At 38.8% G+C, this 12,809-nt stretch overlaps 1 protein-coding gene across 3 annotated transcripts in view; it reads left to right on the forward strand.

The window, feature by feature from the left end:
- Positions 1–12,809, forward strand: part of Dennd4c (DENN domain containing 4C) — a 95,867-nt gene that overhangs the window by 19,825 nt on the left and 63,233 nt on the right. For 2 of the 3 annotated variants that reach the window (XM_021200378.1, XM_021200377.2), the window contains exons 3-6: positions 2,515–2,767; positions 4,668–4,737; positions 6,352–6,521; positions 12,268–12,506. In XM_021200378.1, the coding sequence (XP_021056037.1) occupies positions 2,515–2,767; positions 4,668–4,737; positions 6,352–6,521; positions 12,268–12,506 (732 nt within the window). Of the gene's footprint in view, positions 1–2,514; positions 2,768–4,667; positions 4,738–5,266; positions 5,347–6,351; positions 6,522–12,267; positions 12,507–12,809 lie in introns of those variants that run through there. The other variant, XM_029539682.1, reaches the window with a different exon arrangement.

The following is a 12,809-nucleotide window of genomic DNA, read 5'->3' on the forward strand; positions in this document are numbered from 1 at the left end:
AGAGGCAGAGGCGCAGAGGCAGAGGGGCAGAGGCAGAGGGGCAGAGGCAGAGGGGCAGAGGCAGAGGCGCAGAGGCAGAGGCGCAGAGGCAGAGGGGCAGAGGCAGAGAGGCAGAGGCAGAGAGGCAGAGGCAGATCTCTGAGTTTCCAGGCCAGTCTGGTCTACACAGTGACCTCCAGGACAGCTAAGGCTGTGTTGAAAAACCAAACCAACCAACCAACCAACCAACCAACCAACCAAGAAAACCAAAAAACTTTTTTCAGTAGCTGTTGTGGGAGGCTGAGAGATGACTCGGTAGTTAAGAACACTGGCTGCTTTTTTGGAGGACCTGGGTTCAATTCCCATAACTCATATTGCAGCTCACAACTGCCTGTAAATCCACAGGATCTGACACCCTCATATAGACATAAATAAAAATAAACCATTAAAAAAATCAGTAGTTATAGTTTGTTAATTATCCGTTAAGATTTCTTTTTTGTAACTGCTGCAAAGACTTAATTTCAAAAATTTGTGTTGATATTTTTCTTTGAAAATGATATTACTTTTATAATCCCCTGATGATTTACTATGTGTGGATATTTTATTGAAGTGTCATGTTTATTATAACTACTGCTATAAAAACTGATGGTAGAATCCGGTGGTCATAAAGGTACTGGCCTGTGATCTTGGCAGGATCAGTATTCAAGGCTATTTGGCTATATATCTAGTTTGATAGATTACTTGAAAGCCTGTCTTAGAGCTAACCCCACCCTCAACACACACACACACACACACACACACACACACACACACACACACACACGAGAATTGTGGTTTTGACCATTTGCATGTCTTTTTTGAATGTCTGTTTATTTCTTCGCCTACTTTAAAAAACAGGGGCATTTCATTTTAAGCATTTTTTATTTTTTTATTTTTTATTTTTAAAGATTTATTTATTATTATATCTAAGTACACTGTAGTTGCACCAGAAGGGGGCATCAGATCTCATTACAGATGGTTGTGAGTCACCATGTGGTTGCTGGGATTTGAACTCAGGACCTTCGGAAGAGCAGTCAGTGCTCTTAACCACTGAGCCATCTCTCCAGCCCTTAAGCATTTTTTAAAAACAGTACTTACTTGGTTTCTAGAGATATGGTCTAACTGCACAGCCCAGTCTAGAGCTTTCAGTCCTGCTTAGCTGATCTGAGTCCTGGCACAGAAACTGCAAGGGCAACAGAGTTCTCATATGTCCTTCACCAAGCTTTGTGCTGCCTTATTAATTTATATATTTTTAAAATTTTTACTTACTTTTAAAAGTATTTATTGTTTACTTTATGTGTGAGGGTGTTTTGTGTTATGTATGTCTGTGCGCCATGTGGGTGTTGGGAATCCAACCTGAGTCTCCTGGTAGAGCAGGTGTGCTCTTAACTACGGAGCTCTCTCTCCAGCCCAACGTGGTGACTTAATGTTTTTGAGACAGAGTCTCACTACTTAGCTCTGACTGACCTTGAGCTCATACTTATGTAGCGATCTATTTGCCTCTTCTCCCTGAGTAGTTCTGGGAGGAAAGGTCCACCACACCTGGCCCTCTTTGTTTTCCTGAGGCAGTCTAATTATACATGGTGTGCTACCATATCCTGTTGTGTGTACATTTAAAATTTGTACTATTTTTTGTTACGTGCAGATTTTTTTCACATTTTGTATACTTTTTTTTTTTTTACTTATTTTTGAAATTACATTTTAAAAATTACTTTGTACATGTACAAATGTGTGTGTGGGGGTATATGTGGAGTTCAGCCTACAGGAGTTATTTGTCTGTTTTTACCATGTGGGTCTCAGTGATCAGAGCTAAGGTTGGCTTGGCACTAAGTGCCCTTACCTACTGAGCTACTTCTCAAGCCAGAGAGGGTTGGGTGTTTTTGTTTGTTTGTTTTGATACAGGATTTCACTTTGTAGACCAGGCTGAACTGGAGTTCCCTGTGTATCCAAGGCAGGCCTTGGACTTTTTTAGTCTTGTGCCTCACTTGGGATGCTTGGCACATGTACTCACCTGATCGCATGCTTCGTTGTTGTTGTTTGCTTCCTCTCCCTGTCTGGCCTGGAACTTGTATAGCCCAGGTGGGCCTTGAAGTAATGGCTATCCTCCTGCCTCTGCCTCCCTAGTAAGTGGAGTTCGTTCTGTCTAAGGATTTTTGAAGATAAAAGTGTGACAAGAATTAGGAGGCTTGTTTATCTAAACCACCTGAATACTCTGTAGAATTGGAAGAGCCTGACCTGAAGATGTCTGTAGTATTCCCGTTCCTTCCTTATGTGTCTTGTCATGAAAAGTTGAATGGCTCAATCCAACTTTTACTTCTTAAATCATGTTTATGCCTTTAAAAAATAATCCAGAGAAGTACAATTTCTAAAATAATAATTTTAGTTATGGTTGAAGTTTGGAGAGCAACAGAAATGTCTAAAATTTTGTTTGCTCATTTCAAGAAGAAAACAGCATTAACTTAAAACCTTTCTCTCCCTTCCCTCCCTGTCATACAGAGTGCTATATGAAGGGAAAGAAAGGCTTATTCCAGGATGTGAAGTGATCCAAGCCACGCCATACGGCCGCTGTGCCAATGTCAACAATAGTTCAACTACTTCTCAAAGAATCTTTATCACCTATCGAAGGGCTCCTCCAGTGCGATCCCAGAATTCCTTGGCTGTAACTGATATCTGTGTTATTATAACCAGTAAAGGAGAAACCCCTCCTCATACTTTCTGCAAAGTTGATAAAAATTTAAACTGTGGCATGGTAAGAACAAAGTTATTTCCTTTTCAAAGTTTTGTTTGGAAATAAGCAAAAAAAGTTTAATACTGGGTCCATAGTATATTTTCATCTTTTTACGATTCTTGTTTATATTTTTATGTCTCCATTTTTTACATTTAAAAGGACTTGTGGAGCTGGGCATTAAACCAGGGTCTTGGACATACTAGATTAGCTCCCTTATTATGGAGTACTATCTGTGTCTTTCTAATATACATAAATCATGATTTTTAATATTCTCATGACACAGAAAAAGTATAATTTCAGCTTGGGATTTTATGTATATGTATATTTTAATATTTTCTGTTGTATCAATATAGAGATTTATTAACTTTTGGATTCCAATAGCTTTAAGAACAGTTTCAGATAGATTGATTGGGAACTCTCCCTTACATTGTGGTTTTACTTTTTAACAGGGCTACTAAAATTCAGACATGACTATAATCCCAGCACTGAGGTGTAGGCAGAAGAGTTCAAAGCCAACCTTGGCGGAATAGAGCATTCCTTAGCCAATCTGGGCTACAAAAGTCAGACCTGCTTCAAATAAACACACAGAGTTGTGAAGAAGGAAATTGGGCATATGCATTTGAGTTATAGTTTTATAAGACTAATGCTTATTGTTGGGTTAGATTTATTGTGAAGATAGATGGTGATGCATACATCCATAACTGTTAGTGGAGTCGATAACCTCATAATCTCCTAGGGAATTCAGACTTTCCTATTTTGGGCTTTAGTGTCTGTTCCTCTTTATGTGGCTTTCTTTCTTTCAAGCACTAGTAGGCTCTGAATAAAAACTATAAGCTTTTTAAAAAGTTACCCCACCCCACCCTCGTGCATGTGCATGTTGCCTTGCATATGTGCACACATGGAGGACAGGAGATCACTTTTTCTAGCATGTGGGAGTTGAGTCTCTTTTTCTAGCATGTGGCTCCCAGGAGATTGAACTAAGGTTGTCAGGCTTAACAGTGAGCACCTTTGTCCACTGAGCCATCATCCACTGGCCCCATCAACTCTAAACTTTTTGAAACTGTCTTTAAAAAAAACAAAACCAAAAAACCAACTTGTTTCTTTCTAGTTAGTGTTGTCACATTTTTACGTTATTCCATATAGTCTGCTTGGTAAATAGTGTTTTTATTTATTTGTTTGTTTGTTTATTTTCGGGTGCTGGAATTGAATTCTACCCTTATAAATGTAGGTTTTAGTTTAAGAATAGTTATTACTGTTGTTGTTGAGTCAGAGTCTCATGCATGCCATCCCAGGCTGGTCTGGAAATGGCTCTGTAGGTAAAGAAGACCTTGAACTCCCAGTCTCCATAGTCTCCACCTCCCCAGTGCCAAGATAACATGTATGTATCACCAAGCCCAAGATAACATGTATGTATCACCAAGCCCAATTTTCTGTGGCACTGAAGGATCAAACTCAGGGTCTCACACTTACTAGGAAGGCATTTATTAATAACTAAGACACCCAACTCTTCCTGCCACTTCCCCCCAGCCCCCCACCCCCACACAGGGTTTCTCTGTGTGACCATGGCTAACCTGGAACTTGCTCTGTAGACCAGGCTGGCCTCAAAACTCATAGGCATCCTCTCGCCTCTGCCTCTAGAGTGCTGGGATTAAAGGTGTGTACCACCATTGCTCTTTTTGTTTGTTTTTAAAGGCAGGATCTTTGTATTTTGTAACCCAGGGTGGCCTCAAATTCACTACCCTCTGCTTTCTCATCCTGAATGCTGGGATTACAGGCAGGTATCACCCCTCCTGGCTCACTAAGAGTTGTAAATAATTTGTGTGGATAAATATCAAAATCTCTAAATGACATTAAAGATCATTAGTTCCACCCTTTCCTAACCTTTGGTTAGGTTTTTGAAAACTTATTTATCTTTTTACAGTGGGGTTCCAATGTGTTTCTGTGTTACAAGAAGTCTGTGCCTGCTTCAAATGCAATAGCATATAAAGCTGGTAAGTGAACTAAAGATCTCCCAGTTGAACAAACCTGAATGCTTGAAACATTGGGCTGGCTAGAAGAGACAAAATATGTTCCGTTATATTCTTTGTAGAATTGATTTACTTATTAATTATAATTTTAGCATGTAAATGCTGAAGTTTTCATATTATATGATGTTAGATTTACTGATACCACCCTTTATATGTTGTTAAATTTAAACTTCTGTTCAAGCAAGCATTTGAGGCATAAACCTCCAAGCTTTTGGTCTACACTAATAGATTTAATAATTCAGTGGAAATTGCTTACTCTTTGTCTTTGTATTTGGGCAATCATAAAGGTGTCAAACTGCGTCTTTACTTCTTACATTTCCTTCTCTTATCTTTGTGTGTCTGATTTGAAAGCACATGTTACTTGCCATGAAAGGTGGACTTGCTTCCTTTCTCTCTTGTTGCAAAGAATCAGCTATATGGAGGAGAGGAGGGCCTGAGAAACTTTTCTGCCATGAAGTTTTTGGGAAATCTATCGCCACATTCTAACTGAACACTAAAGTGTCAAGGGCTGTAAAGATTTAAGTGTGACTTCTTCATCCCACTGGTATGGTGGGATAAAATCTGAAAATACAGGTATGCTCCAGTTGTAAATAGCAGATACTGGAATGCTTCTTTGTGAAAAGAAGCAATGTCAATTACTTTTGCTTGTGCAGTTTTTTGAGATGAAATTTTATTTTAGGAACATTAGGCAAATTCATTTCTGAAAACTCTTGTCCTCATAACATCATTTATACTAAGGAATTAAACCATTTACCTTATATAAAACAAAAGCAACAATTAATAGGAAATTCAGGATCATTTTAGAATATGATATTATTGTGTCTATAATACACAATTACCTTGAAGTCTTTCCTTTGAAAAGGAGATGGTACCAATAGACAGTGCTCAAACCTAAAATATTTACAGAAAGGTTGCAAAAGTATTTAGAATCTGAATTTTCCACACAGAATACCGAGTTTTAGCTTGGAAGTAGGCTGTATGTTGGTGACATTGAGGCCAGTGAATTGATGGTGTAGCTGCTTTTCTGAAGGGGCTCTGTGAAGGCTCTCAGTGCTGCTTGCTACTTGCCCTCCTTCCTGGGAGTCGCATACTTATGTGAATGCCTTTTACACTGGAGCTTTCAGCACTGTCTTACATTTAAGAAATAACATTTATCTCTTCTTTGAATTTTTCCTAAAGATTAACTGAAGTAATTAGTAAATTTGCCTTTATATTTCTTATTCTTTACATGGTATTGACATATTTCGGTTAAAAAAATATGTTGATTGTTGATCAGATTGGCTGAATTCTTTATTAGTATCTTTTTTTTTTTGGTTCTTTGAGATAGGGTTTCTCCATCTAATGGAACCCTGGCTATCCTGGAATATTTTACATTTTATGTTGTCATTATAAGTTCAAGGATAATATATAAAGTATAGATTGGCTTATCTTAATTTCTGTTATAGAAAAATTAATTTAAAAATTGCATACAAATATTTCTAAGAAATTTGATATTACAGTGTGTTATTAAGTATGTATTATGAATAATTTATATAAAAGTGATTTTTTAAAAAAGAAATGTTATCCTTTCTTTGAAAGGTTTGATTTTTCGATATCCGGAAGAAGACTATGAGTCTTTTCCGCTCTCAGAATCTGTGCCTCTCTTCTGCCTTCCTATGGGAGCCACTATTGAATGCTGGGATCCTCAAACCAAATACCCACTTCCTGTTTTCTCAACATTTGTCCTGACAGGGTCTTCAGCTGAAAAGGTATATTTTGTGTCTTATTGATTAAACCTGTTTTGTCCATATTTTAATGTTGTAAAGTGGTTCATATTTATTTGAATGTTAGGATTATTTGGATAAAAGATATTACTATAATTCCCAGTGTAAAAGTAAAAAATAACCAATCCCAAGGTATGTACAACACAGTGAACTTCTACACAGAATTAGCAGACTTTGGGTCAGGTTGATTTTAATATATGACTTTTAAACTTTATTTGGAAGCTTCTTTAAAATAATCAAGTTTATACAATTTTTGAAAAGTGACATGAAAACTGTGATTGGGAGGCAGGTTCAAAGAAATCTGTGAGTTCAAGGCCAGCCTGATCTACATAGTGAGTTCCAGGATAACCAGAGGTACATAGAGAGATCCTGTCTCAAAACAAATGAACAAACAAAATTAATAAACAGAGGAAAACAGAAGACTAGAAATTAGGAATATGATCTTTAACATTAAAAAAAATCAATTCATTTAAAATTCACTGACTTTGATTTTGTTTATTTGTTTGTTTGTTTTTTTGAGATAGTGTCTCACAATGTAGCTTATGTAAATGAGTACACTGTAGCTGTGGTTGTGAGCCATCATGTGGTTGCTGGGGTTTGAACTCAGGACCTTCAGAAGAGCAGTCAGTGCTCTTAACCGCTGGGCCATCTCTCCAGCCCTATATGAACCTTCTTGCCTTAGCCTCTTGTGTTGAATTATAGGCATGTTCTACCATGCCTAGCTTTCAGCACGTGGTTTCAACAACATACATATAAATACCCAAAGGGAGAATTAATGAGGAGGAAGGTAGACTTTCTAAAATGTAGCACTGAGAAGGGTAGAACATGAAATTCAAAAATATAGCAGATATGACTGGGCATGGTGGTACATACCTTTAATTCTTGCACTTGGGAAGCAGGTGAATCTCTAAGTTTGAGGCCAGTCAGTCTACATAGAAATTTTGTTCCAGCAGGGGATAGTGGGACCCTGTCTTAAACAAACAAACAAAAAAGCAGATAACAAAAATATAACACACAGAGTTAAAAGGTTCAATAAGCCGGGCATGGTGGCGCACGCCTTTAATCCCAGCACTCAGGAGGCAGAGGCAGGCGGATTTCTGAGTTCGAGGCCAGCCTGGTCTACAAAGTGAGTTCCAGGATAGCCAGGGCTATACAGAGAAACCCTGTCTCGAAAAACCAAAAAAAAAAAAAAAAAAAGGTTCAATAAGTGAATTCCAAAAGAGTAGACTAGCAAAGACTTCGTTTTAGTGGCTAGCACTTTCTTGGGTACTGGGGATCTGAGCTCAGTTTCTCGTGCTTGTATGGCAAGTGCTTCATTCACTCAGCCATCCTCCCAGTGTTTCTTCACTTTTAAAAATAGTGGCTTATGTTGTCCGGTCTGTCTAGATAAAGATGTTACTTAGACATCTGGACATAGGAATTGATTTCTGGGACAAGGTCAGACAAAAGTAAAGATTGGTGTTCTGTTAGTGAGATGGTTGTAGTTCAAACCATTAGAGATTGAAATTTTCCCAATAGAATTAGCTGAAAAATGGCTATTTTTAAATGATGAGCGAATTGGATCTACTGTGGGAAAGAAAGAAGTTAGCAGAATAAAGAAGTGTTTACTTTCATACCAGAGAAGTAAGGATTTTGAAGCTAGGACTGTGAGTTTTAGTTTTGCTTTAGAGAGTAGAAGGAGGTAAAGCACTGAAAGTATGTTTGCTAGGTCACTATTGGTAATCCTGATGAGAGTTGTCGTAGTGGGTGGAGGTGAGAATAGTTACCTAACATAGAACACAGCTATTAGCCTGCCATGGTGCTTTACAGGGTGGCTGAGGAATAGCAGATAGTTCAGGCCTTATAGGGACCTATAACTTCAGATAACTGGAGAAAAAGGGAGAATAGTTTAGATGTGACCGACAGCCAGGTGGGGGATTAGACCATGTGAAAATCAGCTGTAACTCTGTGATCTAGAGCTTGCTGTATGCAGCCTTGAGTTGTATTACCATCACCAGACAAGCAACCAAATCACATGCTAAACTCAGATTCTAACTCAGGCTTCGTCTTAAGGACTGAAAAGTAAAAGTCTCTTGGAGGACTGGCCAGAAAGGTAAAGGCACAGGCACACGCCCCACAAGCCTGGTCGTCTGACTTTGGTCACCTGGGCCCACATAAAAGTAAAAAGAGAGAACTGATTGCACAGATTGGCTCTCTGATCTCCACATTGAAAACATGCCTGTACACACACACATTCATATTCCTTCTTTCTAATGATAAAATCTTCGTGCATGCCATTGAATTTGCTAATGTGACCAAAAAGTCAAAACAGAAAAGAAATGGCTAAGTTAGATTTCACCAAAATAAAAAACTTCGATCTATCAAAGAATATATGAGTGGTGCACACCCGTGGCTTAGCATTTGGACAAGGAGCCTGAGCCTCTCAAGTCTGAAGCCAACCAGGATTTCGTGAGACTACCTTAACACAAACAAACCGAAAAGCCCCACCACCACCACCACCACCATTTTAAGAGCCTGTAAGAAACTACAGTTGACAAGAAGGGAGAAAATATTTGCAAAATATGTATCTTAAAAGGCTTTTATTTTTTCTGATGGAGATTTAATGCGGAGATTGCTTTGCAGGCAAAGTGTTCTGTTTATACCCCTAGCTCATAATAAGTGTTTATATTCAAATATATAAACACACTAACAACAAAGTCTTGACCATCCCAATTCAAAAATGGATCAAAGGACTGTGTCTTAGTTTGATTTCAGTTGTTGTGATAAACACCATGGCCTAAAGCAACTGGGGGAGAAAGTGGTTTACTTCATCCTACACTTTCAAGTCACAGTCTATCATTGAGGGAAGTCAGGGCAGGAATTGAAGCAATGATGAATGGATGAAAATGTTTTACTGTCTTTCTCCATCTCATTTTCAACTACTTTTTAAAACAGCCCAGGCTTACCTTTGTAGAAATGGTACTGCCCACAGTGGGCAGGGCTCTGAGACATCAATTTGCATTCAAGAAAATGCCTCACACTTACGGCCGCAGGCCATTGCGGTAGAAGTAGTTCTTTAATTGAGGTTCCAAACCTCTTCCCGTGTGTCAAGTTGACAACCAAGATTAATCACCACACACAGTTCTATTACTGTGAAAAGATACCATGACCAAGGTAACTCTCATAAGAGAAAACAGTTGATTGGGGTGGCTCATACTTTCAGAGCTTATTCATTATCATCATGCTGGGAAGCATTCAGCATGCAGGCAGACATGGTGCTGGAGAAGGAGCTTAGAGTTCTGCATCCTAATTCATGGACTTGAGGAAGAGAAAGTGAGAAAGTGGGGCTAGGTTGGACTGGCAAATACAGAAGTGGATGCTCACAGTCATCTATTGGATGGAACACAGGACCCCCAATGGAGGAGCTAGAGAAAGTACCCAAGGAGCTGAAGGGGTCTGTCCCTATAGGAGGAACAACAATATGAACTAACCAGTACCCCAAGAGCTCATGTCTCTAGCTGCATATGTAGCAGAAGATGGCCTAGTCACCATCAATGTGAGAAGAGGCCCTTGATCTTGTGAAGATCATATGCCCCAGTACAGGGGAATGCCAGGGCCAGGAAGCGGGAGTGGGTGGGTTGGGGAGCGGGAGAGGGGGGAGGGTATAGGGGATTTTTGGAGAGGAAACTAGGAAAGGGGATAACATTTGAAATGTAAATGAAGAAAATATCGAATAAAACAAAATGTGAGATTTCAGAAAAAAAAGAAAAGAAACTTCAAAACCCACTCCCAGTGCTGCATTTCTTCCAACAAGGCCACACCTCCTAATCCTTCTCCTTGATGACTAAGCATTCAAATCTATGAGCCTATAAGGCTGTTCTTATTCAAACCACCACACAGAATTAAATAAACATTTCTCCAAAGAGATATAAATGACCAGTAAGCTTGTAAGGGATGCTCAGCTTCCTGTAATTTGGAGATGCAAAGTTATGGTAAAGTAGCATTTCACATATATTAGGTTGGCTGTTGTAGCAGTAAAAAAATCAGAAAGTCAGTATTACTGAGAATATAGAGAAAGTGGAACCCTTGAATCTTGTACGAACAACAGATTGGAAGCTCTTTCAAAAGGAAAACAGAATTAATTACTTGATGAAGTTGTTCTCTTCTGAAGACTGTACCTAGAGAACCTGGGACTCACTGAACCTGGATGCCAGTATTCTTACAGTATTATCACAGTGCAAGTGTCCACTGAAGGGTGAAAGGAAAGTGGAATTTTGTTTATGTATTCTATAAAATATTACTCAGCCTTAAAAAGGTAAAATTCAACTACATGCTTTAACATGAATGAACTTTTAAAACATGCTAAGAAAAGTAAGCAAGACACAAAAAGAATAAACACTGCTTGTAACTATAGTAGGTACCATTAGAATAGGCAATTTTATTGAGACAGAATAGAAACTACTAATAATTTGAATTAGGAGTGGGAGAATTGAGAAGTTATTGTTTAAGGGGTACAGATCTTCTCCTTGGTGATTAAAAAAAAGAATTTGAAAGTGGATAACAGTGATGGTTACACACTATTGTGAAGATTAATGCCACTGAGTTGTATTCCTAGCAGTAGTTAATATGTCCAGAGGTGAGTGACACCTGCCTTTAACCCCAATACTCAAGTGGCAGAAACAGGTGAATCTCTGAGTTTCAGACAAGTCAGGGTTATGTATCTTAAGAGAAAAAGAAAATTAATGTTGGCAGAAGAGGTGGCTCAGTGCTTAATTTCTTGTAATGCAGGTATGAGGACCCACGTTTGAATCCATAGACCCACATAAAGCCAGATAGAGTAGTCACGTAGTAACCTCAGTGGTAACTCTAGTGCTAAGATGGGACGCAGGGACAGGAGAGTCCCAGAAGCTTGCTGGGCTACTTAGCTGGGCATATATAAAGGCAAACAGCGGAGACCCTGCATCATGGTGCAAAGTGCCATGGCACATGTACCTTCACATGTAGGAACATTGAAAAAATGACACATGTGACCAACTGTATGTTTCTGTATAGTCAGTGTTCTGGAAAACAGCATACAAGCAAGTACAAGTTGAGTAAGGTCCTTAGCATACTCTAGATGTTGGGTAAAAATACATGGAGTGGTTAAAAGTGAGAACAAGTCAGAAGAAGGTTGCCTTTTTTAAAAAAAGATGCATGTGTGAGTGTAGGAATACATGTGTTGCATGTGCCTGTAGAGGTCAGAGGGGAACTTTTAGGAGTCAGTTCTCTCCTATTATGGAAGTTGGCAGTTTGGATTCAGTGTCAGGCTTACAGGGTTAAATGTGCCTGCTGAGCTACCCCGCCTGCATGAAAGGTTGCCCTTTCCTCTTTCTAGTCTATTCTTTCCTATCCGGTTCTGCTGTTTGCTGTTCTCCCCTTCTCTTTCTTTCTTAATGTAGATAATGTATGCTTAAAATATTTAATCACACTGTGTGGGATGATCTAGATGGATTTGCATCAAAATCTGGTTGAGTTTGGGTTGAAATTTCTGGTTGAGATATTTCATTTTATTTATCTATTTGGTATGTAGTCCCAGAAAATATTTGTTTAAAAAAGAGCATTGTGTATGAATATCTCCTGATAGAGTGGTTGCCTAAGATGCTTGGGGTTTGGGGTTTAATATCCAGTATGAAATATAAAGAGAGAAAAATATAGAGAAAAAGATGAATTTTCAAAAACAATTTCAAGTCTTACAACAGTTCTTTGACTGTAGGTGTATGGAGCTGCCATCCAGTTTTATGAACCTTACTCTCGAGAACTTCTAACAGAGAAACAACTTACACAGCTGGGCCTATTGACCCCCGTGGAGAGAAAAGCCATCTCCAAACCCATCAACTCAAACAAGTGCATTTGTTTGCTTTCACACTGGCCTTTTTTTGAAGCTTTTAAGAAATTTCTTATGTTTATCTACAAAGTTTCTGTGTCTGGACCACATCCTCTTCCCATTGAAAAGTATGTATAATGAGGAGGAGTCATGTCTTTGGAAATCAAATGTGTAATGCTCTTTTTCATTGTTTATTTAACTTAGCAGCTGAGTTAAAAGGAAAGGAGAGTCAAAGTCACCTTATTTTAGCTTATTCCCTCCTCCACCTGAATAGCTTATTCCCTCCTCCACCTGAATAGCTTATTCCCTCCTCCACCTGAATAGCTTATTCCCTCCCCCACCTGAATCGTTGCAATTAGGAACTTGAAGTTGGAGTTGATAACCATGGCCTCATGATGTCTTAAGAATTCTGGTGAGGAGTTAACTTGCAT

This window comes from Mus pahari, chromosome 6 (genome assembly GCF_900095145.1).
Source record: "Mus pahari chromosome 6, PAHARI_EIJ_v1.1, whole genome shotgun sequence".
Lineage (NCBI taxonomy): Eukaryota > Metazoa > Chordata > Mammalia > Rodentia > Muridae > Mus > Mus pahari.